The sequence below is a fragment of the Canis lupus genome, chromosome 3 (genome assembly GCF_011100685.1).
Source record: "Canis lupus familiaris isolate Mischka breed German Shepherd chromosome 3, alternate assembly UU_Cfam_GSD_1.0, whole genome shotgun sequence".
Taxonomy (NCBI): Eukaryota; Metazoa; Chordata; class Mammalia; order Carnivora; family Canidae; genus Canis; species Canis lupus.
The window spans coordinates 24657618-24685590 of record NC_049224.1 but is presented as its reverse complement, the minus strand read 5'-3'; the positions used below and the strand labels follow the sequence as shown (position 1 = coordinate 24685590).

General features: G+C 37.8%; 2 protein-coding genes and 1 non-coding gene across 9 annotated transcripts in view; 1 reads left to right on the top strand and 2 right to left on the bottom strand.

Annotated features, from left to right (window-relative positions):
• Positions 1–22112, bottom strand: TMEM167A (transmembrane protein 167A). The gene is made up of 4 exons (XM_038532415.1): positions 21953–22112; positions 12605–12714; positions 8175–8209; positions 1–3316 (listed from the first exon to the last, which is right to left on the bottom strand). The coding sequence occupies exons 1-4, from the start codon at positions 21953–21955 to the stop codon at positions 3246–3248; spliced, it is 219 nt and encodes a 72-aa protein (XP_038388343.1). The 5' UTR covers positions 21956–22112; the 3' UTR covers positions 1–3245.
• LOC119871367 lies at positions 10634–10768 on the bottom strand. Its single transcript, XR_005357472.1, has one exon. It is a non-coding gene; the product is annotated as a small nucleolar RNA U109 (small nucleolar RNA).
• A 22-nt stretch (positions 22113–22134) lies between the features above and the next one.
• Positions 22135–27973, top strand: part of XRCC4 (X-ray repair cross complementing 4) — a 232192-nt gene continuing 226353 nt past the window's right edge. For 3 of the 7 annotated variants that reach the window (XM_038532412.1, XM_038532413.1, XM_038532411.1), the window contains exon 1: positions 22136–22258. The gene's annotated coding sequence lies outside the window, so the exon portion shown is untranslated. The other 4 variants (XM_038532408.1, XM_038532409.1, XM_038532414.1 and 1 more) reach the window with 3 other exon arrangements.

Here is a 27973-nt window from a genome sequence, read left to right as displayed (position 1 = left end):
ATATACCAAAGATTTTTTTCCAAGGTTTTTTTTTTTTTTTTTTTTTTTTTTTGGTTAGGCAGGAGGGAACATATATTCAACTCCAATTTTGAGGTAGGTAATAATAGTGAGAAAAAATACAAGACCCTCTAGGATCTAACCTCAGTCCACCTTTTTAGGCTTATGTCTTAATACTCCTCCCCAAGGGCACAACAAGCTAGGTACTAATAGTTCATAAAAATATACCACTGGTGCTTCTGCATACTGCTCTTAAATTCAGTGTAAGCACTGCTTCTCTGGAAGGAAATTCTTATCTCTAAGTTGTCACCCTCATTTTCTTCTAGAGTCCTGGCATATTTCAATAATAACATTCCAATAATAAACATTATCATATTGCACTTGTATAAATAACTTCATCTCTCTCATCCATTGCACTGTGGAGCCACATCCTCATCCAACTACTGGGTGGAAGAAATTATGTACTTGTTTTTCTGTCTTCAGTGATAATGTACGGTCTGTACTCCATAATGCTGCTTGAAAGAATGGTGAAATGTATACATTCTATTTACGAATGTTAGGTCTTTCCCACAAAGCTAGGTAGAGATTTGTTTTTTTTCTTTGTACACCTGGAGGAGTCACTGCATTCTGACCTCTTCTAGGTACTAAGATAAAACTAGATTGATTTGCATATTACTAAGATGAAGGAATCTGTTACAAATTAGATACTACTATTATCCCTAGTGTGAAAGGGCTATTTTGAATTTGAACATGGAAAGTGCCTGACACAGGAGCACAGGCATTTACAAGATACTGGCCTTGAATCCAAATTTTTTTAAGCCATAGAGGGAATTCAACAGACCAAATGGTGTTTTGATGGACTATTTTTTAAGACCGCCTAGAAAGAAGACTAGCTCCTACCATGGACATAGCTGAGGCCAATCAGGAACTAAGTATCAGCATAAAACAATTTCTAGGAGAGACAAATAAAAAGCTAATGGAGCCAGGAAAGAGGTTAGGCAGAGGATTCAAACCTTGCAAAAGCTGTGGACTTCAGTGCCCACCATCCATCCCATCCAGCCCTGCGGTAAGACTATGTGACAGAGGCAGTCCATCTGATGCCAAATTGACCCTCAATCCTCTTCTGCATCCTGTCACCCCACCAAGACCACAACAGGAATATCTGAATATTCTGTGGGCCTGAAACTACCTACGCTGCCCTTTGGGTTAGAGAACAGGATTCAGCAGTAGCTCTTTGATAGAAATACATTAAAGAAAATGCTAATTGCTTTTCTTCATAGAATCCTGTGTCTTTCCTCTACCTCCCAAAGAGCTGGTGTTTCAAAAGGTCACAATGTCTGGGGGCAGAAATAAGCTGCCTCCCACTCTGTTGAGCATCTACACACAGCAAAATTTTTTATACGTTACCACAAATTTTTGAAAGAAATTATTTCTTCCTCCACATTCTACCTACTTTCTCCAAAATGCCAAAATTAAAGAAATGCCCTACAACTGATTACTCAGAATATGCTTCTCTTTATTAAATAATTAGATTTGTGTTAACATATAAAAAACTAGTTGACAAATCTTTTGGAAAGTCTAGTTGGCAGCAAGCAGAGTTGGACAACAGATGGCCACTCAGAAACCAGACCCAGAAAGGTGACTTACTCTGCACGTATATGCTGATAAGAGTCCTATTTTTAGGATACCCTGAAAATTCTTGACCTAATGCAAAGCCCAAAAGATAGTTCAGACACAATGATCATAACCTGATTCTTTGTCTAAAGCAAAATATACAAGATCCTCTAGGATCTATTAGCCAGGGAGATATGCCAAAAATGTAAAATAAACAAATATACTGATAGCCTACAGCAGTTTTTATCTTTTCTGAGAAAAGCAGGCAATGCATAACAAGCTTTTCTTACATGTTTCCTAGAATTCTTTTCAAGTAGTTTAAAGTGGTCTTTAAAAATATATGGCTTTTAGTTCCAGACTTTGTTTCTACAGAAAGAGCTACTGGCAGACTCATTTTAAAATAATTAAATAATTTTCTTTTCTTAAAAAAAGAAAAGGTATTAACAGCTGAGGACAATATCAGATTAGTACTGTCTATGATGGGCAATTTTTAAGTTCTTCTAAGCTGTGAAATTCTAACAATTTTGTTGAACCTTAAGAAATAGTAAATTAACTGCTCTATTGCAAAGTTTATAAGTCACATTCCAAATGTTTCTCTTGCTTTGATGAAAATTGTTGAAAGTCTTTGTTATCAAAACTCAAAGACATTTATGCCAAGGAATATGAAAAGGTACATTTGAAAACTGTTTAACACCACCTACTGAGTTCTAGTTCAAATTGACACATACAAAAGTAAACTAGATTTAAAGTGCTGTATTCAAAAACAAACAAATAAAATACAGTTTTTGTTCGGGGCAATTAAGATAAAAGACCTGACACTAAAAAGAATGAACACAAATAGCATTATCATTCTGTAATTGCTCTATTTTGCTATTTTCACTCTAAGAATGTAGTCTTATTCAGAGAATGACAGCTGATCAAATTTATGCTTAAAATATTTCTCCATACTCATCTAGAGTTTTAGAGGCTACTATACCAGTAAGCTATTCTAAACTCTTTTTATGCTAAATACAAACATTCTCCTGGTACTACTCTTAAGTCACATCTCATTTATCTTCCTCCTTAAAACTGCATAGGCTTGTTTCAAATAGCTGAAACACCTGTGACAAACTATAGTTTGCTTAGAGGTACTGTTAATGGTCTGGTGTGGCTGGAGGAAAAGCAAGCATTGTTAAATATGAATGCAATCCTTACCAACACAAATTGAACTTTTTTTTTCCCCAGTAAAAAAGCTAGTTCAGAAAAATGTCTCATTCTACAAGGATTTATCATTCCCAAATCACAGTGAAAGAAACTTGGGTAATTTACTAATTTTGTTTTCTATTATGCGCCTTGGAGATACCACACTAAGAACTGGTATCTGACATAAAAGAATAACATTGCAGAATGTAATATTGTAGTTACAGTACTGAGGTTGATTGTTACAGACATATTAAACTCTGAGTATTAAACGGTTACATCCTATTTATATAGAACATTGGTCCAATAACGAAAATAGAGGAGAGCAGCTGGAAATTTATCTCATTCAATGTTCAGAGATAAAAGGGTTAACCATTCATTCCATTATTTTCTGTAGATAAGTCCTTTTTTCATACTGAAATCCGATGGCAATTAAATTCTGATATTTTTCCAAGCTACTGCATGAAGAGGATGCTGAAGGCCATCACTATACAGCACACTGCAACATAAGGACTCTTCCGTTCACCTATTGAAAAAACGGGAGATATTCATGTTTATTAACTGAGTAGTTAACATGGATAAGATAAGGTTATTACTAAGGGAGAGGGAGACATAGGACTCAAGATAAAGCTCCTACCACGGAGGCCCATACATTTGGGGGGATGGGCCAAATAAGAACTAGATGCAACATAAAAGCAAGTACAATACAGAATGAGCAAACTTATGCTGATTTATTTCTAAGACTACCTCTTTTTCATGTGTTTAGAAAATCCCTGACACACCATTGCTGCGCCACTGCACAAACCCAGATACTGAAAATGTAACACAGAATGTAGGACACAGATCCAAGATAAATGATCTCAAATAATTGAATTAAGGACCCCCCCGCAATTGCTTATTTTTTCTTGTTAAAAACGGAAATTTCTATGCATAAAAAGAAATGCAACATAGAATTTTTAGCCATAATTTTTTCCCTCAGTGGTACCAATTCATGACACTTAAACAGGGATAAATAAGCAAGCATTCATGGATGAACATAAACAGAGAATGACCAATAAAACTTCATTTAAAAAATGGACATAAACTACAAACTAAGAAAAAGACTCTTAACTATAGAGAACAAGCTGATGGTCACCAGAGGGGAGGTGGGTGGAGGGATGGGTGAAACAGGTGATGGGGGTTATTAAGGAGGAGCCCTTGTGATAAATGCCACATGATATATGGAAGTGCTGAATCACTATATTATATGTCTGAAACTAGCATTACACTGTATGTTAGCTAACTGGAATTTAAAGAAAAACTTTATGATTACTCTTGGGTTAGAAATGTAGAACTTTGAACAACTAATTTTATGAGTCAATTTTCACATGTGTTTAAAAAGTGTTTTTACTTGGAGACTTTCCTTTGCATGAAGCAGAACAGAGCTGGCCTGTGAAACTGTCTTGCAAACAGACAGAGATCCTGTGATTGTGAGTTGTCCCAAACTCATCTTGTTCTTTTCCTGTTTTTCATTAATTAAGGGCTGTACAATTCCACAAAGTACCATGTAAAACTCTGGGGGTGCTTAAGAGAGGAAAAAGGAAGAAGAGGGAGTGATGTGCTACCTCTAGAAATAAGCATAGGCATATATGTGGCGTCCTGTAGTAGAGACTGTTAATACTACCCTCATTTGTATTTTTCTATGATGTTTAAAATCAGCTCTCATCCAGTAACTAAGTTCCTTTGGCAAGGAACTATTTCATTTGGGAAGTTTAAGTTTAGTTAACTATCTCTGGAAAATGTCAATCTTGACCACCATCATCAACTAAAATCCTCAAGGGCATTTTTATTTTCAGAGCTTCCTCAAAGAGCTCACAGTCATCCTGTTATCAATTTTACCTCTGTGTCTGCTCAATGACAATATTCATAGATGATACTACACACATACAAGTAAAAGAAGCATTTGCTGTTTTTCTTAAAGTGTTTTCAGTCCATAGACATCGGGCTACTTTCTATCTAAAGGAAAATCTAAAAAGTGAGACAAAAACATTCTCACAATGCCACTATCTCAACTGGCAAAAATCTTTTTAAACTAAAAAGTAACTTGGGTCATCATTTTTAATCAATGTTAATTCTTTTGGGTAACAACCTAAGTTATCAAACAAAATCAAACCATTCAGACATAATTTTCAGGTGGATTTCATAAACAACCCAGTCAATCTAATTAGGACTAGATACTCTAATTGTCTAAAGTAGTCTTATTAAACACCTAAAAGAAATTAATATTGCCCTAAATTTTCCATCTGCTGGAAATTAAGTTTTGAGGAAGTTCTTCTCTTCCTCATCTTCCAACTTAGAATCCCATAATTTACATATGGGTTTCATTTTCCTGTTTTTAATTTTCTTAAAAGAGATTGCCATGTGGTAGAACTAAACATCTTTGGTTGAACTTGAGTAAGAATGTTACTTCTTGTCTGGTCTTAGGTCTGTTCAAGTGAATGTGAAACAGTTGCTGTAATGTGATGTGTAACATGATAAGATGATTTGGCTGGGCCTTTTCCTATTAAAGATGCATCCTTTCTTGGTGGATACATTCTGTGTCAAGATAAGAGAGGAGTGTGTGGCTGAGAAAGCAGCATATCAGCATCAACGTTTTCTGAGCCATTTTGTGAAAATGAAAAGCTAATGCTTTCACATAATTGGCAAGAAGGAATACTTTAAGTGAACCATTTAACCTATGGTATTCATACAGTTAAGAGAAAAAATGAAAATAATAACTGACCAGGCAAAAAGAAAGGCACAGTTTATAATGAGACATAAAAATAGATGATACTACAGGAAATCATTAAGAGAACTACAGACCAGATGCCTTAAATTTTTGGCTATACTTTTCATGAACAATTGTGAAAAGGTCATCTGGGTTGGCTACTGAATAAAGCTGTATATAATTCTCCAATTACATAAAATGGATTTAAAAATATCTTAACATTTAACCCCCCTCCCCCTTTTTAAAGATTTATTTATTTATTCATTAATGAGAAGCACAGAGAGGGAAAGGCACAGACATAGGCAGAGGGAGAAGCAGGCTTCATGCAGGGAGCCCCATATGGGACTCAATCCCGGGACTCTGGGATCACGTCCTGAGCCAAAGACAGATGCTCAACTGCTGAGCCACTCAGGCATCCCACATTTAAAATCCCTTAATTCAAGTATCTTGTATTTATGAATTAGCAACTTCATAATATTAAGGTGAAAACTCCACTGCCTAACTCCATTTTTATATTTTTAGCAATGAATATTAAGTATTACTCTGATACAGAGAATATCACTTATTAGAACTGTCTTGTTCTTCCATTATGTTCTCTCTTTGCAGTTTACCTGAGTTATTCTTTGCACTCTGTTCCTTGACATTATTTCATTTTCTGGGTGACTTGGCTTTGAAACAAGCAGTTTGGTTTACATATATTTACATTTACTACTAGCTATCTGAATTAGCCATCAAGGGTGCTCTTCTTTCTATCTCTCCCTTCTTGATTATTTTCAAAGTGGTTTAGATTTCTATTGTTATTTCAGGCTTTGCAGCTGTTGAGCATGACTGGATGTCAGTTAAGTCTGTACCACAAATCTCTGTAAATCTAGGCTGGGCCCTTTCAACTCTGGCACTACTGACATTTTGGGCTAATTCAATGTGAGGGGCTGTTGTGTGCACTGTAGCTTATTTAGCAGCATCTGTGACCTGTACTCAGTATATATTCCCCAAGTCTCGTTCTAACAAACAAAATGTCTCCAATTACTGTTAAATGTCCTGATTGATAACCACTTATCTAGGCCACACTTGTGCCTTAGCTACCTAAAGTCAATGATCTTCTCTATAAAAGAAAGATTCACTTGTCTATCACCCCAAGAAATAATAAAGTATGGCAAAAACACTAAGGAAGGACAGTTATGCTAAAAGTATAGTGAATTCTCAAGGCCTTGAAAGAGATACTTTTCTCTGAAACTCCATACTACACTTTCATTTTCTATAGCAAAACACCTAAAAGGCCAATGAATCCTATAATCTCATCATAACAGATTTTAAAAGGACTTCTACATGATTTGGTATGACACTCAAAACTTCCACTGTTAATGGGTCTTGTTTGTCACCAAAAGCTCAAGGGAAGAAAACTTGCTCTCTTATAATTAATTATTTCAATGGCTAACAAACTATTTCTAAAATACATTTATTTACAAAAATTTCTAAATGTCACAAAACTTTAGCTTGTAGTTTTTAATCTTTAATCAATTTTTTTCCTGTTATGGACCATCTTCTAATATTTCCACATCTCTGAGAAATGAAACCAAAAGTAAAACATAATTCTCTAAATGGAAGTTACCTAAGGGACATGGCCCCTAAATTCCCCCTCTTATTTAAAGTGATTCTTTGGGGTAATTAAGGCTATTGTTAGACTAGCTAAGTAGACTGTCAAATGCAGTAAAATTTTTCTTTTTAATCAAAGTCTCTTTACTTTATAAAAGAAAAAATAGTTACATATGTATTAAATATTGGAAGAGTACTAAAATTAAACTTTTTTTTTGAGGAATTCATAGAAGTAATTCCAAAGAGAGGTAATAATCTTTTGTTCTGTCCAAGTGGAATAAGCACAAATGCTCTAAAATGTTTTTTTTGAACTAGCTATGTTAAAAAGGGTCTGATCTATTATTAGAGATTACTGGTGAATTACATCAGTAAAGTACATTTTAATTCATTCACCTGCCAAGCACTTGAGAGTGTACTATGAGCTTGGCACTGTGCTAAATGTTATATACATATAGGGATGGGAATAAGAATAATTATTATTTAAACAAACACATGATGACACTTAGAAAATAATCACATTTAACTTTGATCAATTAGAACAAAACTCAGCTATGACCACATGTGTTTGACAGGTCAAACATTTAATGCTTTCTAAAAGACAACATTCTTGGACTTAGCATAGGGCAATAAAATGAATACGTTTAAATCGTTGCTTAGAAGTCTTTCATCAGATAGGAAATTTATCCTTAGTTATCAAAATAGTACACAGTATACAGAGCAGCATACTCTATACTATCAGCATGTGTGTATAAAAACTATACACATCTGTCTGAAATCTCAACACCTGGAATGCATAGTATTGGATATCTGAATTAGATTTTTCTTGTATTCTCCATCTTCCTGCTACTTAAGTATTATGAGGTATCCATCATGTCTAGTTTTAAATAGCACAAGGAAAAGAGTTTGGGGGAATTCCATAAACTTTAGCAAAAATGTGCAAAAAGGCCTGCAGTTTAACACTGACATTTGATTTGTATGAATATGGCTTAAGTAAATTGCCAACAATTTATAGCTGAAGATGGGGAGATTATAAGCAAAAACTTACCAATTCTGGCGCACTTCCAAAATATACCCAACAATCTGCATAGGATAAAAAAGGAAAAAGTAGCTACTGATTACTGGGAACAGTGTTATCATTCTCTCAGTATCCTATAGAGCATTCATTACAAACTGGCATTTTCTTTCTGATACTTGATATTTCAAAACTGAAATTTATTTGATATTGAGCTACCATTTATGTAGGAAAGTAGGACACAGTGAACTTCAAGTACTTTATTTTCAAAAGTAAAAAATGCATATGCCAATTTACATAAACATTATTTTTGAGAAAATGATAAATGAACACAGTTGGTTTGGGGTGATTTTGACACAAGATATACAACTCTCACACTAAAGAAATTACTTTTCACAGAATGCAGTTCTGTATTTAAACGATTTATAACCATGAACTCCAATGACAGGATTTACATAATTGTCATGCAATAAAGGACGATATAAAAATATGTGCCCATGTTTTCAATATAAGTACAAAATCCTAGTTGAGGGACACTGTGCATGAGTTAACTAAATATGGCATTTAAAACACATACATTCTGGAAATAAGAAATAGAGTGATGTTCATTTCAATTCTATGAATGAATATACTATGAATTAAATACAAATTGTACACATATTTCACTTAAGATATATAAAAAGTACCAGTTTTTTAAAAAAAATACCAGCTTTAAAAGAAAACCAATGGAGTCATTCAATGAATATAGATAGCTAAAAGATATAAAAAGATTGTAGACGGCCATTTTGTTGCTCTGACAAGAGAATTATAAATGGTGTTATACATGGCTACAAATCAAGATAAATCAGCAGAACTTATTATAGTAAGTTAGAATTGGTGTAACAAAATTGAAATACTTAAATTCCAGAGAAATTTATATTCTTTTTTTTTTTTTTTTACGTAAGAGATGGCTAGCTGATGAATAATTATATCTGAGTGGTTAGCACTGAAAGAAATTACTGGTTCAAGTTCCATATACATTACTCCTCTGAAGTATAACTTTCTGACCTCAAAGCAAAAAGTTTCTTAGTTCAGATGACATGAAATGGGAAAAATACAAGTTTATTTTGAAGGATGGCCATTCTGACAAGTGCAACAATTTTACTATAGGAATAAAAGGACAAAATTCAAATATACTCTTGAAAATAAGAAGGATAATATAAGGACCAGATTGTGCCTAAATTTAATCCTACTTAACTGGTTGCATAACTATGAGCAAGTTATTTTCTCTTCAATAGGACTCACCCTCATAGGCTTGTTATAAGGATTCAATGAGTTATTACACAGAAAGTCTTCAGAAGAGTAACTAACATATGCCATGTTCAGTAATAAATAGGTTAATGGCACATATGATAGTAATTTCAGGTATCACTTAAAACTGGCTTACATGTCATCAAAAAGTGGAAGGCAGTTAGTCATCTGCAATGCCACGGATCCTTGATTCTAAAAACCTATTGATTATAACATTCATTATTGATTTAAAGCTACTCTGGATAAAGGATTCAGAGGCAGGACATCCAAAGCTCCTGTACAGGAAGCCTGGAGTCTCACAGAACATAATCTAAAACCATATTATCACAATTAGGGTCATTTCAGGTTTGAAATAACTCAAAGCATCACTGGGAAATTGTTTTAACATACATTAAAAACTACATAAATGAAAAAGATTTCCTAACTCAGGCAACTTACAGATTTATCAATACCACTTTGGCCTTTCCCATATATTTCCCTACCTAGACATATTTCTATAATATGCCAAATGCTATTTATCAAAACACAGGAACTTATGCTGCTTGGGTTTCCATGGTTTATAAGCCAATAAATATATCTACCTGATAAAGCTCATCAACTTATTTGATTAGCTATTTCTTATTATAGACTATCAGGTCTATAATAATAGGAAATGAGGCAAAGTGGCAATTGTTTATTGCTGCTTTTTAGTTTTATATTATTTGAAGCAGCAAAAAAAATGTTATTTTCAAGAATGAAATCAACAAGAATCTGTTTTATCTAGTCTAGATATCTCATACTCAGTATAACAAGTTTATTTTGAATCTCGTAAAAACATACATGTAACAGAGAAGGACAATGGCCTGTTGAGAATTTCTCCCAGAGAAAATATTTCTTATACACAAGTCAAAATAAAATGGGGCCTAACATTTCTATAGAAACAAAGTTTTAAGAAAAGCCTTTAAACAGTTGACTGTATTAATATATGTTTTTGTTTTTTTAGATTTTATTTAATTGAGAGAGACCGATAATGACAGAGATAGCGAGAGAGAGCACAAGTGGGGAAGAGAGGGAGAAGCAGGCTGCCCTCTGAGCAAGGAGTTAGATGTGGGGTTTGATCCTAGGACCCTGAGCAAAGGCAGATGCTCAACCGACTGAGCCATCAAGGTGCTCCTCAGCATATGCTTTAAATATAAAAATAGGTATGCTATTTCTTTGCTTTTATATGTAGGAGAAATATACTACTACTCAACCTCTACTGTAAGGCTGGTAGCCCTGAGAACTCCTTTTTTAATGTAGCATGTAATGGATGTATTCTTGCTCCCCAAAGAATGAGGAGCAGACTTTTCCACATGCAGTCTACTTTCTTCCTAACAGCATCAGAAAAGCAGAAATATTCTATTTTGCTACTATGTGATTTTTGCTTAATGAAATAAACCATTAAACATCTTATTTAGGTGGATGTTATGCATTATATTATAATACCAAACAACAGATCAATGAGAATGCCTACTGGTTTCTACCATATGCTCTAAGTCAATAGTCAGGGGTTGCAGAAGGAAAGGAAGACATAAAACCACTTAGTTGGGGAGAAAGGCTTTATTTGTTGCTTTCTAAGCAACAAATAAGATTATGTAACTTCAACAAAGGGACAAAGTACTATATAATTTCAAAGGAGGACAAAGCAACTGAGTGGAAGACTAAGTGCAGGAGGACTTCAGAGAAAAACTTGTGATGAAAAGTCATCATCTACAAAGGAAGAGGGGCATTGTCATAAAAACTGATGGACAAATACCATCAGTAGGTTAAATAAAATCCCTCAGGCCAATAGCAACAGATGATCAATTTACTAGAACAGGATTATCAGTTTGTAATATTCAAAATTGGTTAGAGGTTCTATTTACTCCTTTATACATGTTTAATAACCCTAGGAAATAAAAAGGGAAAATGGTAACAAAAGCCAAGTGATTCAGATAACAGAATGTTTGAATAAATGCTAATTATGTCCTCAAAGATAGAATGGAGATGAAGGAAAGTGAAGCAGAAATTATTACTCTCATGGTTATCACCTTGCCTCTTGTATATTTTCATTAGTGGAATAGAAATTGACCTTGTAGGATCCTAATTTGGCCTGATACAGGTTTTGGAGATAATTATTCCTATGTGAAGTATTTTTTCATTCTTTTATTTCTTAAAACGATTGAGGAGGTATAGGCTTTTATCAAGAAAGGATTAAGACACTTTTCCATAGAAATTAATAAATATGCAAGGCAAAGAAAGTTTACATAGCTTCCACCACATGGTCTGTTTTTTTTTTTTTTAATATACCTTTCCTTGTGGTTGAAATCAATATGTATTTCTGTTTTATGAAGATGGCACTTTAAAAATTTTAATTCTGTGTGGTATCATATTGAGCTCAAATTTTTTCAGGATGTGAACATAAAATAAAAGGGATGTGGCAAGCCCAAGACTTAATTTTTATTATGGCTTTAAGTAAGCTAAATTTCTCCATATGTTTGCTTTCTAATAGTAACAGGGAGCCCATATGATTAGAGCAGTCTTGGACTGGACAGAGAATGGCCACATTATAGTCGAATGGACACAGTGCTTGCAAACTCTTTTATGCTTCAAAAAACAAGATAACCAACTTTACTAATTATTTCACTAAAAAATAAGGCCCAATATGGTCTTTGATGGTACTAAACTGTTATTTCTAATCCCATAAAAAAACCTGCCATGTCTTTAAATATACTTCTCCCTATCCCTCTCAGTCTAACACATTTCAGGTCACTTCTGATATTTTAATAAATAAAAATTTATTGGAAAGCCTGGGTGCCTCAGCAGTTGAGCATCTGCCTTTGGCTCAAGGGTGTGATCCTGGGGTCCCGGATCGAGTCCCACATGGGGCTCCCTGAATAGAGCCTGCTTCTCCCTCTGCCTGTGTCTCTGCCTCTCTCTATCTCTGATGAATAAATAAATAAAATTTAAAAACAAAACAAAACAACAACAAAAAAATTTATTAAGATACTGTGAACAAAAGTTTTTAGTTTTTAAAAACTAGGGGAGAAAGTGTAAAAAGTTATTACAAAACTAAGTGATATACAGGAATTAAATTATTTAATGACTTCTATGCTAATTTATCCTCAATGTCTATAGGAACTAATTTGGGGGATTAGGTATCATTAGTAACATACCCAGTTTTATTTCTGTCCAGGAGGCTGGGTGCCAAGGATCGGATATAAGCACAGGTACATATAAGCAGCAAGATTACAGTCAACAGACTCTGAAAATTGAAAATGGCAGACTAAAAAGAGAAAAAGAAAAATTAATATCGCAAGAAAAACAGCAAAGGTAAAAAAAATGCCAGACAATTTCTATTAAAAATCATACTTTTGTTCCTCTTATAGGCAAACAGAATAACATGTCTGAGAACACTTAAAATCCCAAATCATAAGGTATTCCGAGAGTGTACTTTCCTCTCCATTCTTTCGACTAAGGAATGCAGAAGATGCAACAAAAATTCTAAATTCAAGAACTTGAAAACACTACTAAAGATGACATGAATCCAAAAAAAGCTCACCAAAACGTAATCAATTTGTGATTAATATAGATGTTCTAGGAGCCTAGACTACTAGGCAGGACATAGTTTTTTCAAGCTCTGCAGATACATGGCCTTAAGACCTCAGCTGAATCATTAACCTAAGTCTCTCTCTCACATCCATAAAACTGGGTGGGCAGTGGGGATATGGACTAACTGTTGCCTGAAGTTTCTCTCAGTTCTGAAATTTTTTTTTAGGAGAAGAATGCTTTCAATCTAAGCAATCATGTTCCATGCATTGACTAATCCTAAACTATTAGATTTTGGTGAAAGAAAACCACTTGCTCTTTCAGTGCTGATTCTTTAGAAATTATTCAAAAAATTTAACACGGGAATCACAGGAAATCATTTCCCCAAAGTAAAATGGAGGTGGACTCAGTCTATTCAGAATTCAGCTCAAGCATCATCTTTTCCAGAAAGTCTCCTTGGACCCATCGGCCCCCCACCTCCTTTTCTCACATTGAACTCTCGTTTCTCCAGTTCCCACACAAACTGTTACACATTTTATAATACTCATCCCTGAAAGTGGATAATATCTTATCAGGCTCTGAACCCCAGCTTCTGACTTTTCACCTATCAGAGAGTAGACCAATAAATAATGGTTGAATAAATAAAACAATTTGAACAATGTTTCTATTACGTAAGGTAGGTAAATCAATCTCACACAGTAACTAGCAAAATGCTTATTAGTAAACTCAGAAGGACCTCCTATAGTGACTGTCAGAGGTTAGACAAAGAATAAGAGCTATGAAAAATTTTTGAGAAAGGCCAAATTGTTACTTACAAATATTAAATGTCGCCTGAAAAGCCCAAAAAATCTAGTGAATAATAGTTATAGACAATAAGGGAACTGAGTAAGGTGGCTGGGTACCTAATTAAATATTTAAATCAAGAGTCTTCAGAATTACATTATCAACCAGCTGAAAGACCTAATGGAAAAAAAAGTCTATTTGTAATAGCAACTAGAATAAAAGCTGAAATACCTAGGAATAAGCTTAATAAGAAATGCAGCACTGGCATTAAAGAACAAAACTGACAAAATCTTTAAATGTACTAAAAAACATAAAAGTAGAATGGAGTGGAATACCAGCATTGGAAAGCAACATCATAAAACTAGCATATAAATTTAAAGTGAACTCAATACTAACCAGTTATTTTCAAAATACACAACCGATTTTGAAGTTCATATGGAAAAATAAATCAGAATCAAGAATGGTTATTCTTAGGAGATTCCTTAAACAAGAACTAACCTTGTACCAAACTGTCAATAGTTTTTAAGCTGTTATTTATTTTTATGATAAATCTTTATAAACTATTCAAAACATTAAGAAATTATACATGTTATTTATCACTATTCTTAAGGACAAAAAATATTTATGTACAATGCTAAGCAGTGGGGAAAACTGCACACAAAATATCACAATCAGCATATCTTCAGGTGGGTAAACCTTTATGCAAACGAGAGGGGAGAATGCAATGATTATCTCTGGAGGGTTTTTAATCCAATTCTCAAATTTTCTGGATTTCTCAAAATTTCTAAGTGGTATCTTAAGAGTCTGAAAAAGATAATTATTTGTAATTACTATTTTAATAGTTTTGTATGCAAATCATTTCTTCTTGGATATATAAAGGATAAAGTTTAGTATGTCTTGGTTTCTTATTGAATTGAATTTTAATTTTATGTTTGTGAAAGCAAGTTATACAAATTTTATAACTGAAGTAAATCAATAAATGAACTTAAAGAGAAATTCTATATAGAAAACACAGTATTTCACAATGTTTATCTTTCAAAGATCTCATTTTCAACATGTATATATTGATAGAGTATTTGATAACAACCTCCTGAAATATAAGGCACAGATTTCTTTCCAGCCAACATAACTAACAATGTATTTAGTATCTACTGTCTAGAGCATGAGGCTAGACACAGGATTAAAAAAAGTACATAGCAGGATTCCTTCCTTTCAGAAGTCTATAGCTAACAACAATAACTGATATTCACCAAAGGTTTGTTTTGGATTATTTAATCTATCCTCATATATTTGAGAAAGGTGTTACTAATACCTTTATTTTATATATGAGACAACTGAGGCACACAGCAATTATGATCAAGTTAGAACAGGACATATATTTTAAAGAGTAAATAGCAATTCCCTGTAGCATATGCTAAGTGGTGGCTGAACCATACTGGCAAAAAAAAAAAAAAAAAAAAAAAAAGCTGTTTTCATAAAAAAAAGAAGTCAGGAAAAGCTTCAAGAAGCAAGGACTAAGTCAAGAAAGGGCACAATTAGATTGGCAAAATAGAGAGCAGGCTCCAGAAGAAACAAAAGAATGGAAAATATGAATGTTTAAGGAATTTGCATGTTTAAGGAATAATGAGCAGACATTGTATTAAGCAAAGAACTGATGTGGTAGAGTGATTGGAAAATCAATTTGTAAAGTAGGTTTATCATGTTCTTAATGGAGTATCTATATTTCACAATTTTGCAATATGTACTTTTTCCTTCCCTGAATGTCCAGTGGGGGGAAAAAAAAGCTTAAATGATATGATGTCTGGGATTGGTTTCTAAATAATCCATTGTATATGGTGTATATGGTGTGAGGTGTGGGGTTGATGAAATGCCGAGGAATGAGGCTTCACTATACTCTTACCTCTGTATGTTGAATTTTCATATAATAAAAAATTTTAAGAGGCACTTAAAGACATGCCTATTATTACAGAAGTGGGGTGTGTGTATATATACATTCGTGTGTGAAACCACTTATAGATGAAAACCATTTACAAGTGTGTAATATATGATACATACAACTTTGTTTCTGGGGTTTATAGACTTGAAAATTTAAACAAATATTCTTAGGTGGTAAAGTCTTTTAGATGTACTCCTATTCTGACCAAACAAGAATGTTTCAAACTTAAGACATTAGCCTACTACTGCTTACCCTACCTAAGCATTCCTTTTAATGCTTAGCATCCGTTGTCCTCTGATAGAAAATTTTTGTCTCAGATTTAAAGGAAACAGATGTTCCTGTTCTTGTAGAAAAATAATGGAGATTTTCAATAGGAAAATGTTATTACAAAGGAAGAAGCTAAGAAAAAAAGCCTATTCTATTATAAAATAGAGGAAAAGATGATTAAAAAAGGTGATAAAGGAAGTAAAATTTATTTACTGTGTTTAGTTTTTTTCAGATCATGAAATCTTTTTCAAGTTACTCTTGTGTTTTTGCACAGGCCATCTATTTCTGCCTAACCATCATGTTTCAACATAAGAGTCACCTCTTCTGTGAAGTCTTCCTGTCCCCACTTGCCACAACAAGCAGAGTCAGGATCGTTGTGCGTGTGTATATGATGGATAGCACCCATCAAACTGTACTGTAATATTCTTCTCTATTTAAGTTTTTATCAATTCTTTGTGCATATTAAACAAAATAGTTCAGAGAAGTCACTGAAAAATGTTAAATGAACAGGCACTTGAAACAACTGCAAATAATGAACATTTTAACAAATTCAAGAGCATACTTAAATTCCAAATTAACAACAAAAATTCTAAATTAACAATGCATGCTATTAAAAAAAGGACAGATTACACTGCTGAATATTTTGTTAACTATCCAAGAGAAATTGTCACACATGGCACTGCATTTATATTTACTTGTCAATGATATTTTGGAAAATGCAGATGGAAGAAACAAATACCCTGATGTTTATATGTGAAGGGCCCAGGCTGGAGGGTAAAATAAAAGCCTCAGGTAATTAATTCCCTCTCAGCATCTCAATCTTCTTGTATCACTAGCTGGAATTCACAGAAAGTTCTACCAAGAAGCCAGATTCAAGGTACTTGCATATGGGACAATGAACGTATTGACTCCACCTAACTTGTTAAGAGATATACATCTTCAAGAGGTGTGGATGACCTGACCGAATAGGCTAGCTGGTTGGCATCTAATTCCAGAACCTCAAGAAATTCTCAAATCTAAAGTTTACCTACTTTTCAGTTGGGAAATGCCAGGGAGTTATACAATGGCATGCTGCCCAGTTTAAACAAATTTAGCTAAATATTAAACATCAAATAATGCACATTGCAACTAAGGAATTATAATTCAACTCACTCCTTCTGGAGGCTCTAGGAAAAGAATGTTTTCTTGCCATCTCCAGTTTCTAGATGCTGTCTGCAGTCCTTGGTTAGTGACTCCTCATCACACTGACCTTGATACTTCTTTTGTGACTATGAGCCCACTGCCTCCCTCTTAAAGGGAACCTGTGATTGTTTTCTCTCCCCATTCCAAAAAAGAAAAAAATTTTTAAAGATTTTATTTATTTATTCATGTGAGACAGAGAGAGAAAGAGAGAGAGGGAAGGAGGCAGAGACCCAGGCAGAGGGAGAAGCAGGCTCCATGCAAGGAGCCAGACATGGGACTCAATCCTGGGACCCCAGGACCACACCCTGGGCTGAAGGCGGCGCTAAATCACTGAGCCACCCGGGCTGCCCCCCATTCCAAAATTCTTAATCACATACATCCAATCTCTTTTGCCAAGTAAGAGACATATTTACAGGGTTTTGTTTTTTGTTTTTAGTGGGGAAGGATATTCTGTCTACCACACCTAACAGACACTTCCTTTTCATTCCCTAGACTTGGGGCTGCCTGTGATACTCTCTGGAGCACAACCTCAAATATGATCAGAATGGTGACATCTGGGGTTGTGGAATATAGCAGACTTGCCCTGCCTTTTAACTGTTAGTCTCAAAAGTGTTAATTCTTCTAAACAATGTAATGGAGATCCTAAACTATTTTTCTCCAAAGGACCCTTTTACTAATCCTTCCATGCTCAAGACCTATCATCTCCTACTCACAGACTTTCTGATATGCTTCAAATAATTACGCCACTGTACTAAATTAAACCATCCAAACAAAAAAGAAATATACTTGAGAAATCACTCTGTTTAATCATTCTTAAGTAAATCACAATTTGTTAGGCCATCTGAAATAATGAAAATAATTCAGACTTTCACCTGGCCACTGCTGCAGATGAACTAACTTATCAGTGAATAGATGGAGATTGGTTGGTGCAAAGCTTAGTGCTAAAACAAAAAAATTACTTGTGATGTTAACACATCTTTTCAAAAACTATTTTCAAGTCAATTTTAAAAGTTAGGAATATTTATTTCAGATTCAATATTTATCATTTTATCTATGAGGATACAATTTCTTGTTTTCAGTCATATCTGAATGTTAAAACTATATTCATTAAGTTTGGATATAAAGGCAAGAATTCAGTGTAAGGTTTTGTTTAAAGATTTATAAAAATAGTTTAAGAAACCATCAGAGGCATTAGGAATAGAGGGAAAAATAGGGGAAAAGATGCCAGTAGTATAATTATAGGCACAGAGAAGTAATGAGAAAGGCGCAGAAATACATGTATTTATATGCTAAAACAGTTGTCTTAAGTGCTCAGTGACTGGTTGCTAACTGTACTTAATCTACAGAAAAGACTACGGCTACAGTATTTTCATTAGTCTTGGATCACTTGAACTCCACATAGCTTATTTATTTTTAGCATTATCAAAACAAATTGCTTAACCCATTGATGAACGGTCTTCCTTATGCATATAACACCGTGTGGGAGCTTGGAATGTTGATTGCCTCTTATGAGGGAGTAATTGACATATTAAATTCCTCCAGTTTAACTGGAATTCACTTTAAAACAAGAATTTAATACCAAAGATAACTTTTAAAACCCCAAATAGTAACAATTTTACTCGTTTTAAGACTTACTGCTTTTACACATTTATCCTTCTCTGGAGGTGGAAGGAGACCCAGAAATGATATTCCTGACCTAATTGTGATAAAAATTACCCAGCACTACAAAAGTGGGTCAGCATTTTATCATTTACAAATCTAGGTCAGGCCAGCATTTTCTAACTAGTTTCTACTTGTAAACTTATACGTATCACTATTATCTTTTAATATGGGAAACATGGAAATGCAGGGATAAATGAAACCTGTATATAAATGTGCAAACAGCAAACACCCCCCCACCCCCACTTGCCCAAGATAAGTCACTTACTATTTCCATTCACACAGAATTATTGACGTTTTCTTTTGGTGTTATTAGCATCTAAGTTCAACCTTTGTTGCTTACTATAAGGGAGCACTGAAATTATACCTGATATGCAAATTATCTTGGTTTAATTTGAAACCAAAAAACTAGGATTGCCTAATGTTTTGATGTTGAAAACCTGTCTCAGTATCAGTGGCCATTAAACATTTGCATTATTTAGGAAATAATCCAGTATATAAATTTGCCTTGAATAAATCTGCACCTCTACTTATAAAAGGAGGAGCTGGATGAAATAGTCATTTGATCTTATTGGTCTTGTCTAAAAAATGTAGAGACCTTTTCTACTTACACTTTCCACTTAAAATTAAGAACTTTCAAGGCTATGAGGAAAGCTGTAGCCCAGAGTAGAAGCAACTCAGTTCTGTTCTCCACTGGCAACGTAGGTGGTCATTTGTACTTACTTTCATCTCATTGTCATGGTACGTATAATGCATTTGCTATGTTTCTGTGGCTTAGTTTCAGAACGATTTTATAGATACCAGAGATCTAAATATAAAGCAACAAGGGGATCAAAGAGTTGATAGGAGAAAGCATATATAGAACTAGGATAAGCAGTGGATTTACAAAAAGCAATAAATACTTGACATGTTCTTGATAATTTGATAAGACACAAGTATTCCAAAGGACAAAGTGCAAGTCTTATTATGAAGAAAAGTGTTCCGACCATGCAGTCGGGAACGACCAAGACTGATAAGTGGGACAAACTTCTTAATATATGGAGTCAAATGGTATGAAGCCTGGCTGTTCTTTAAGAATCACTTGAAGCTTTTAAAAACTATCAGTGCCCAGAAATTTGGACTGAACTGGTTGTGCTCCGAATTTTTTTTTTTTTTAAGATTTTATTTATTTATTCATGAGACACACAGAGGCAGAGGCAGAGGGAGAAGCAGGCTCCAAGCAGGGACCCTGATGTGGGACTTGATCCTGAATCTCCAGGATCACGCCTTGGGCTGAAGACAGGTGCTAAACCACTGAGCCACCCAGGCATCCCTGCACCTAATTTCTTAAAGCTCTTTCCACTACACATGTTGTTTTTCTTTATTGTAGCAGACAACACATGGAATTTACTGATTTAATAATCTCCCCCAGTGGACTATGAAGTCCTTAAAGGCACTGAGCATCTTTTACATGACTCTGTTTCCTTAGATGTGTAAAGTCTCTCTAGTTGCCATTAAAAGACCTGGTCTGTACTTTAGAAAACTCCAGCAAGAGAGGGAAGAAATATACGCAACAATGTATTGCTGTTTTTTTTGTGGTTAAGAGCTATGCTTGGAGGGACCCTGGAATCGTTGTATACATGAAAAGAGACTCAGAAGAAAATAGAAGGGCAGGGAAGGATTTCTGGGAAGAGGTTACCCTTAAAAAAAAAAAAAAAAAAAGAATAAGTCTTTCTTCTTTTTTAATTGAAAGAGGAACCACAATTCTCTAAGTTAAATAACAGTCCGCTAATGACACTACCGAGCGGAAGTGTACTGATCCGATTGTGTGGTAGGGAGGCAAAGGAGCTGGAGCATATTCTGGGCTAAGGAAGGCATAACCTGCCAGCAGACTCCCATTTCCTCTGTTAAGTGGTAAAGTTCTCCAGCAAAGGCAGTTTTCTATGCCCCATCTAGAACCAAAGCAGATGGGGGAAAGCAAGATACGATGAGTTTTCGATTAAATGTCTAAGTGTTTAGTGTTGGTATGGAGTTCTGCGGGAACTTCTACAAACAGAAGCTGGGTAACTCCCACCTCACAAGAGCTTTTTCCTGGCGGGGTTGGTCATGGTTGCTTTCGATACTGTGATCAAAGATCCCCATCCTTGGGGATCCTTGGGTGGCTCAGCGGTTGAGCGTCTGTCTTTGGCCCAGGGAGCGATCCTGGAGTCCCGGGATCGAGTCTCACGTTGGGCTCCCTGCATGGAGCCTGCTTCTCCTTTCTGCCTGTGTCTCTGCCTCTCTTTATGTCTATCATTCATTCATAAATAAATAAATAAATCTTTAAAAAAAAAGATCCGCATCCTTCCCCCAGAAACATGCTCATCAGTGCAACATTCGGCCTGTGGATGTGGTGGATTCACCCGGTGTAGAGGCCGCTCGCGTGTCCCCGGGCCTTCAGACACAACGTGGGAGGTTCCACTACTCCTGACACGGCATCTGTCCTCTGTCCTCGAGGCCGGGCACCATTTGCCTTTTTTTTTTTTTTTTTTTCTTTTTCTTTCTTTCTTCCCCCCTGCCTGGAGGAGATGTATGCATTTCTTTTGAAGACTTTTCACGACTCGTTTTAAATTTTCCTAAGAGGCCCCAGCTACCCATGGAATCTGCAGTGACACAACATCATACACCCACCCCTAAGCCTGGGCGGGGAAGGCCAGACCCCACCAGCACGTTCCTAGAAGGAAAACCCCTTCTGCAAGCAAAGATCGCCGACCGGGGGCCTGAGTGGTCCCCGACTCGACAGACAAAACTGGGGCGGAGGGGTGTGCAGCTCGGGGTTTCCTGGGCCACAACGCAGCCCCTGCGCCAGGCCCTGGACGAGCGCGATCTCGAGGCCTCCACGCCTCCCCAGGGTCAGGGCCCACACCGAGTCTTACGCAAACCACAGCGTTAAGGCAACCGGCGCGTTTCCTCGAAACAAATGAGAAAGGGGGGCCGTGCGGGAGGCGCCGGCACCTGCCACCGCGGGGCCTCTCGGGCGCGGGGGCACCACACGGCTCCCGGGCCTGAGCGCCTCCGAGCCCGGCGGGGTCAGGCCAGGGACGGGGCTCCCCGCCCTCCCTCCAGCCCTGGCTCGCGCCCGCGGCCCCTTCGCGAGGCTCGGCGGCGACCCCCCAGCCCCCGGTCTTACCATAGTGAGGCCGGCGGAGCCCCAGCCACATCACCCTTCCGGGCCCGGGGCGGAAGAGGCGTGCGCCCCCGCCCCGCGCCGGCCCTCAGCCCCCTCCTCTCCGCCCCTTGTCCGGTTGGGCCTGTCGCGGCACGTCCTCCACAGCCGCGCCACTCGGACGCCGCGATAGGCTCCTCACTGCCGGAAGGGGCGGGACTTAACGGACGTCACGCGCCGCGCGGACGTGGGCGGCGCTCCCATTGGCCGCCGCGGGCCGTCTGCAGGCGCGGGCCTTTCGGAGGAGGCCGGAAGTGGGGGAGCGGCGAGGTAAGGTCCGGAAGTGGGAGATGCGTGTTTCAGGGATAGGAATCTGCCGTCCTGGCCTGTTTTTGGGGTCTTGCTTCCCCCCCTCCTCTTTTTTTTTTTAACTTCGGGGTTCTAGAACTCCTCAGTGCGCGAGGTTTGCCAGCTCGGGGGAGCTCCCGGGGAGGCCTGGTTCCCCCGACCTGGGCGCACGCTGGGCACCTCAGCGTCTCCCTTCGCGCCCGGCGGATTCCTCAGGCTGCGGAGCGCCTCTGAGGGGCGCTGTGGTGGTCGTGACGCTGGGTAGGCGCTGGACCCCGGGGCTGTGACACCCTGACGCCGGCCTCCTTGCCCTCGGCGCCCTCGCTCCTTAAGCTGCCCCTGGGTTTGCTCTGGGGCCCGGAGTGTGCGAGGCCTTGGGGTAAGGCAGGGCCGTGGCGACCAGTGGAGCTGCCCTCGCTGACCTCAGTAGGCCCGTAGGTATCCGGAGGAGGGGTCCACCAGCGACAGGAACCGCAGGCCAGCTTCCTCTTCTTTTCTTTCTTTCTTTCTTTGTTTTTTTTTTTTTTTTTATATTTAATTTATTTATTCATGACAGACACAGAGAGGGGCAGAGGGAGAAGCAGGCTCTACGCAGGGAGCCCGACGCGGGACTCGATCCCGGGACCCGGGTCACGCCCTGGGCCGCAGGCAGGCGCTCTACTGCTGAGCCACCCCGGCTGCCCCTCAGCTTCCTCTTTTAATCAGTTAGTATTAGTATTAGTATTTAGCTTCTTTTAGTTTTGATGATCCCACTGGATGAGGCTTCATATTCCAGCCGCTCTGTCTTTGCAGAGACCGAATGGAGCAGCAGGTGCTCTGACGCGTCTAGTTCGCACATTTCTTGGGCCTCCCTGGAAGGCTTTTGGATCAAAGTGGCATCCTTTTTTTTTTTTTTTTTTTTAACCACCAGTCGGCCTCCCGCCTCCACCCCCCCCCCCCTTTTTTTTTTTTACTTTGCAGCTAGTGTTGATGGGTTCGTTCTTTTTCTTTTTTTCTTTTTTTTTTTTTTTAATTCACTAGTGGTCACATACATTAAAAGGCAGTGGTTTTACTTAACCGCTTGTTTTCTGTGCTCCTCAACTAGCCTCCGTAGTTGAAGTTAGGTCTTCGTGTTCTGGTGTTTGCCCTTCGCCGCCCTCTTTTTTTATATTCTTTCTCCGTGGCGTTTAGATTAAGACCCGTGTTTGACCTGCATGGTATTTCTCTTTAAGGAGTACTTCTCTCTCTCTTTTTAAAGATCTTACTTGTTCATTTGGCAGGGAGAGCACAAGCAGGGGGAGAGGGAGGCACCCCGCAAAGCCCGCTGTGGGGTGTGATCCTAGGACCCTGGGACTTAAGCCTCCCAGGCTCCCGAGAAATGCTTCTCCTAACCTTTCTCCACTTTTTTTTTTTTTAAGAATTTATTTATTCATGAGAGACAGAGAGACGCAGAGACACAGGCAGAGGGAGAAGCAGGCTCCATGCAGGGAGCCCGACGCGGGACTCGATCCCGGGACTCCAGGATCACTCCCTGGGCCGAAGGCGGCGCTAAACCGCTGAGCCACGCGGGCTGCCCCCTTTCTCCACTTTTTTTTTTTTTTTAAATTAATTAATTTATTTATTTATGATAGGCACACAGTGAGAGAGAGAGAGGCAGAGACACAGGCAGAGGGAGAAGCAGGCTCCATGCACCGGGAGCCCGACGTGGGACTCGATCCCGGGGCTCCAGGATCGCGCCCTGGGCCAAAGGCAGGCGCCAAACCGCTGCGCCACCCAGGGATCCCCCTTCCTCCACTTCTGAGCTCGTTCATTGATTGCTCTTCTGAACAAAAATCCTCTAAGGACTTTATGTTCCAAACCCCAGTTCCTCTTTTTCTATTTTCTCTTGAGATCATTCCAGAATGGCTTTTGCTCCCCCCTCCCCCCCCATCCTTTACTTTGTGTCACCAGCTGTCTCCAGGTGTTGATTATTCCCAGTCTTTGCGGTATTTGAGCCATTAGTAACCTTTGACACAGTTATCACTTCCTTGTCCATGTTGTATTTTCTTCACTGATTTCTAGGACATTGCACTCTCTTGGTTTTCCTTCTGTAACCGTCTTCCTTCTATTCTTTCTGATCTCTCATTGTTGAAGTGTTCCAGGGCTCAATCTTTGCTTCTTTTCCTCTTTCTACACTTCCTTTTGAGGATATCATCAAGTCTTAATGACTTTTTAAAATATATTTTTAAAAGATTTTATTTATTTATTTATTCATGAGAGACACAGAAAGAGGCAGAGACATAGGCAGAGAGAGAAGTAGGCTCCATGCAAGGAGCCAATGTAGGACTGGATCCCAGGACCCCGAGGTCATGATCTGAGCCAAAGGCAGATGCTCAGCCTCTGAGCCACCCAGGTGCCCCATGAATCATTTTATACAAAGTATTAATACAGGATAGCACATTATTCTTAAAAGGAAAATGGCCTCTTAGTTCCCTCCCTGAACTCCAGACTCACGTATACATTTGCCTACCTCTGCATCTCCATTTGTTTATTTAAAGTAATTGCAAACCCACATGGCACAAACTGAACTCCTTTTCCCCCAAACCTGTCCCATTCTTTTTCATCTCAGATGCTGGCTGCTCTATTCAGCCAGTTGCTCAAAGCTAAGTGTTCGGAGTCATTCTTGACTCTACTTTCTCTTATATTCCACCAAATCCATCAGCAAATCCATTGTTGACTCTCTCCATAAAATATATATAGAATTTAACCGTTTGCTACTATTTCTGCTGTTAGTACATTGATCCTCTGTTTCTGGGATGTCTGTTTTAACTCTTATGATTTCTTGCTTGGATTAACAGTAATAGGGTTCCAGCTGGTCTCCTTAACTTTCTTCAATCCTTGCTTCTGTACAATCTATTTTCACACAATAGCCAGAATGAAACTTTTTAAATGCAAGTAAGAAATTGTATTAAGAGGTAAGATTCTAAATGTGACAGATTATCCTATATTGCATCCTGGAACAGATAAAAGATATTACAGGAAAAAAATGGTAAAATCCAAATAAGTAGCCTGGAGTTTAGTTAGTAGTGATGCACCAATGTTTGTTCCTTTGTTTTGGTAAATGCACTGCAGTAATATAAGAAGTTAATGTTAGAAGAAACTGGGTGAGGTGTATATGGGGGCTGTGTTATCTTTGCAGCTTTCCCATACATTCAGTATTCCTCCCAAATAAAAAGTTTATTAGGAATATAAATTATTTATTTGCTTTAAGACCTTTTATGACTTCTCACTTGATTCACGATAAAAGCTAACATCCTGACTTTGGCCTACAAAACTCTACATGATCTGGTTTCCTGTTACCTCCCTGACTTCTGCCCTTTGTGTTCTCTTTCCTCTCATTCTGTCCCAGCCATACTGGCTGCCTTGTTTCTTAAATACACTAAGCCCACTTCTGCCTTAGGGCCTTTGCACTGGCTGCTTCCTCTGCTTGGAATGCTTTTTCCTAGACATCCACACAACTAAATTTTTCACCTCCTTGATGTATGTGCTCAGATACCACCTTTTCAATAAAGCCTACCTTAACGTCCTATTTAAAATTGTAGCTTTGCAACTATCCCCCTCCTGTCACAGGCCTCTGTATTTCCAGTTTTCTCTATCCTGTTTTATCTTCTCCTTTTACCATAGCACGTATCACCATACTATATATTTTACATATTTGTTATGTGTTTTTTTTGTCATTTATCTATTAAAATACAAATTTTAAAAAGGAAAGAATTATTTGTTTTGTTTCCTTATGTCAAGTTCTAAAGCACTGTCTGATGCATAGAAGGGCACAGGTTTTGGTTGAATGAAGTTGGCTCGGTATTTGAATTTAGTCATCCTTGATTCACAGTCATTGTGAAACACTGAATTGTTTATCATTTCCAGATTTGCTGTTTCTTGTCTCTTAAGCCTTTGCTCATGCAGATTCTTTTTATTTTGTTTATTTTATTTATTCGTGAGAGACAGAAAGAAAGAGACACAGGCAGAGGGAGAAGCAAGCTCCATGCAGGGAGTCCGACACGGGACCTGATCCCGGGACCCCAGAATCATGCCCTGAGCCAAAGGCAGACGCTCAAGCGCTGAGCAACCCAGGCTGCCCCAACTCATGCAGGTTCTTCTGCATTTTCTATCTCTCCTTTTCACATTTTAAGATTCATATCAGGTATAACTCAAGGAAGCCTTCCCCGAAATATCAGGCTGGCTTACATGTACTCCTCACAGGAGGTACCACCCTGCCTCTGCACTTGACAAGCATGTAAGATAATTATTTTGGGGTATTTTTGTCTCACTAGAGAGCTGGAAATGTGTCTTATTCATTCTGGGGATATCAAAGCCTGGTACATAGAGAGCAGCCAGTGAATGTTTTAGTGCACTGATGGCATGACCAAAGTCACTCCGCTATGAAGTGGTAGAGTTTTGATTTCAAGCTGAATCTTCTGAGTCTAAAATCAATGGTCTATTTGCTATACCTTGTTTTCTAGGAAAAAGGTGGCTGTGCTTAAAATAGTAGAAGGATACTTTTTGTACAGGTAGGAGGTAATCATTTTATAGTCCAGGGCAATTTGTTCCTCGTCATTTGTGAAGCTGGCAGTGCTTAAGAGAACGTGAGTTGTGCTTTTTTTTTTTTCCTAAGACATTGGCTGAAAAAGATGAATAGAGGATTATAGTCAGGAGTTTTTAATGTTGATGAGACTCTGGGAGAACACCATTTGATTTCTATTGCCTCAAAGGAGAAATCCATGCTGTAATTCCAAATTGCTCATGAGGCATCCATGCTTTTGCTAGATGATAGTACTACCATTAGCTTTAAATTAAACCTTTGGTTGTATGCCATTGAGAAATCCTGGGCTATTTTCAAGATATTGCAAAGATTTTTCTCACAATGATATGGAAATTTATTATTAAGGTTAAGTTAAAGATAATTAATTTGTTATATAATTTCTGATACTCGGCACAAAAATTAGGTAAACTAATTTTGCATTTAAAACACTGTTTAGGGATCCCTGGGTGGCGCAGCGGTTTAGTGCCTGCCTTTGGCCCAGGGCGCGATCCTGGAGACCCAGGATCGAGTCCCACGTCAGGCTCCCGGTGCATGGAGCCTGCTTCTCCCTCTGCCTATGTCTCTGCCTCTCTCTCTCTGTGTGACTATCATAAATAAATGAAAAAAAAATTAAAAAAAATAAAATAAAACACTGTTTATTAGCCGGCCTAATCTTGTACGTGGTGGAAGGGTTATTTCTTTATTTTGTCAATACTGTATTTGAGGAACAGAAAATTTAAATAAATAAATAAATAAATAAAACACTGCTTAGGGGATCCCTGGGTGGCTCAGTGATTTAGCGCCTGCCTTCTGCCCAGGGCGTGATCCTCGAGACCCGGGATTGAGTCCCACGTTGGGCTCCCTGCACAGAGCCTGCTTCTCCCTCTACCTGGGTCTCTGCCTGTCTCTCTCTGTGTGTATGTGTGTGTGTGTGTCTCATGAATAAATAAAATCTTAAAAAAAATAAAACACTTTAATCATAGATAATGAACTAGACTTCTAACTACCTTTTATGGTAAGCATTCTGAATTTGAACTATACTCTGAATTTCAACTATACACTGAATATTATCACTGATGTAGTCCATAAACCAATCTTTTTGTAATGTTGAATAGCCTTTAAGACTAAAAGAAAAGGAAATAATTTAATCCTATAAA

What these genes read in the sequence shown, in the direction of transcription:
- TMEM167A (XM_038532415.1), bottom strand. An exon ending in CTGGACAGAAATAAAACTGG is followed by an intron (nt 8,210 to 12,604) that starts GTATGTTACTAA and finishes TATCCTATGCAG; the next exon opens with ATTGTTGGGTATATTTTGGA. An exon ending in TTGGAAGTGCGCCAGAATTG is followed by an intron (nt 3,317 to 8,174) that starts GTAAGTTTTTGC and finishes TTTTTTCAATAG; the next exon opens with GTGAACGGAAGAGTCCTTAT.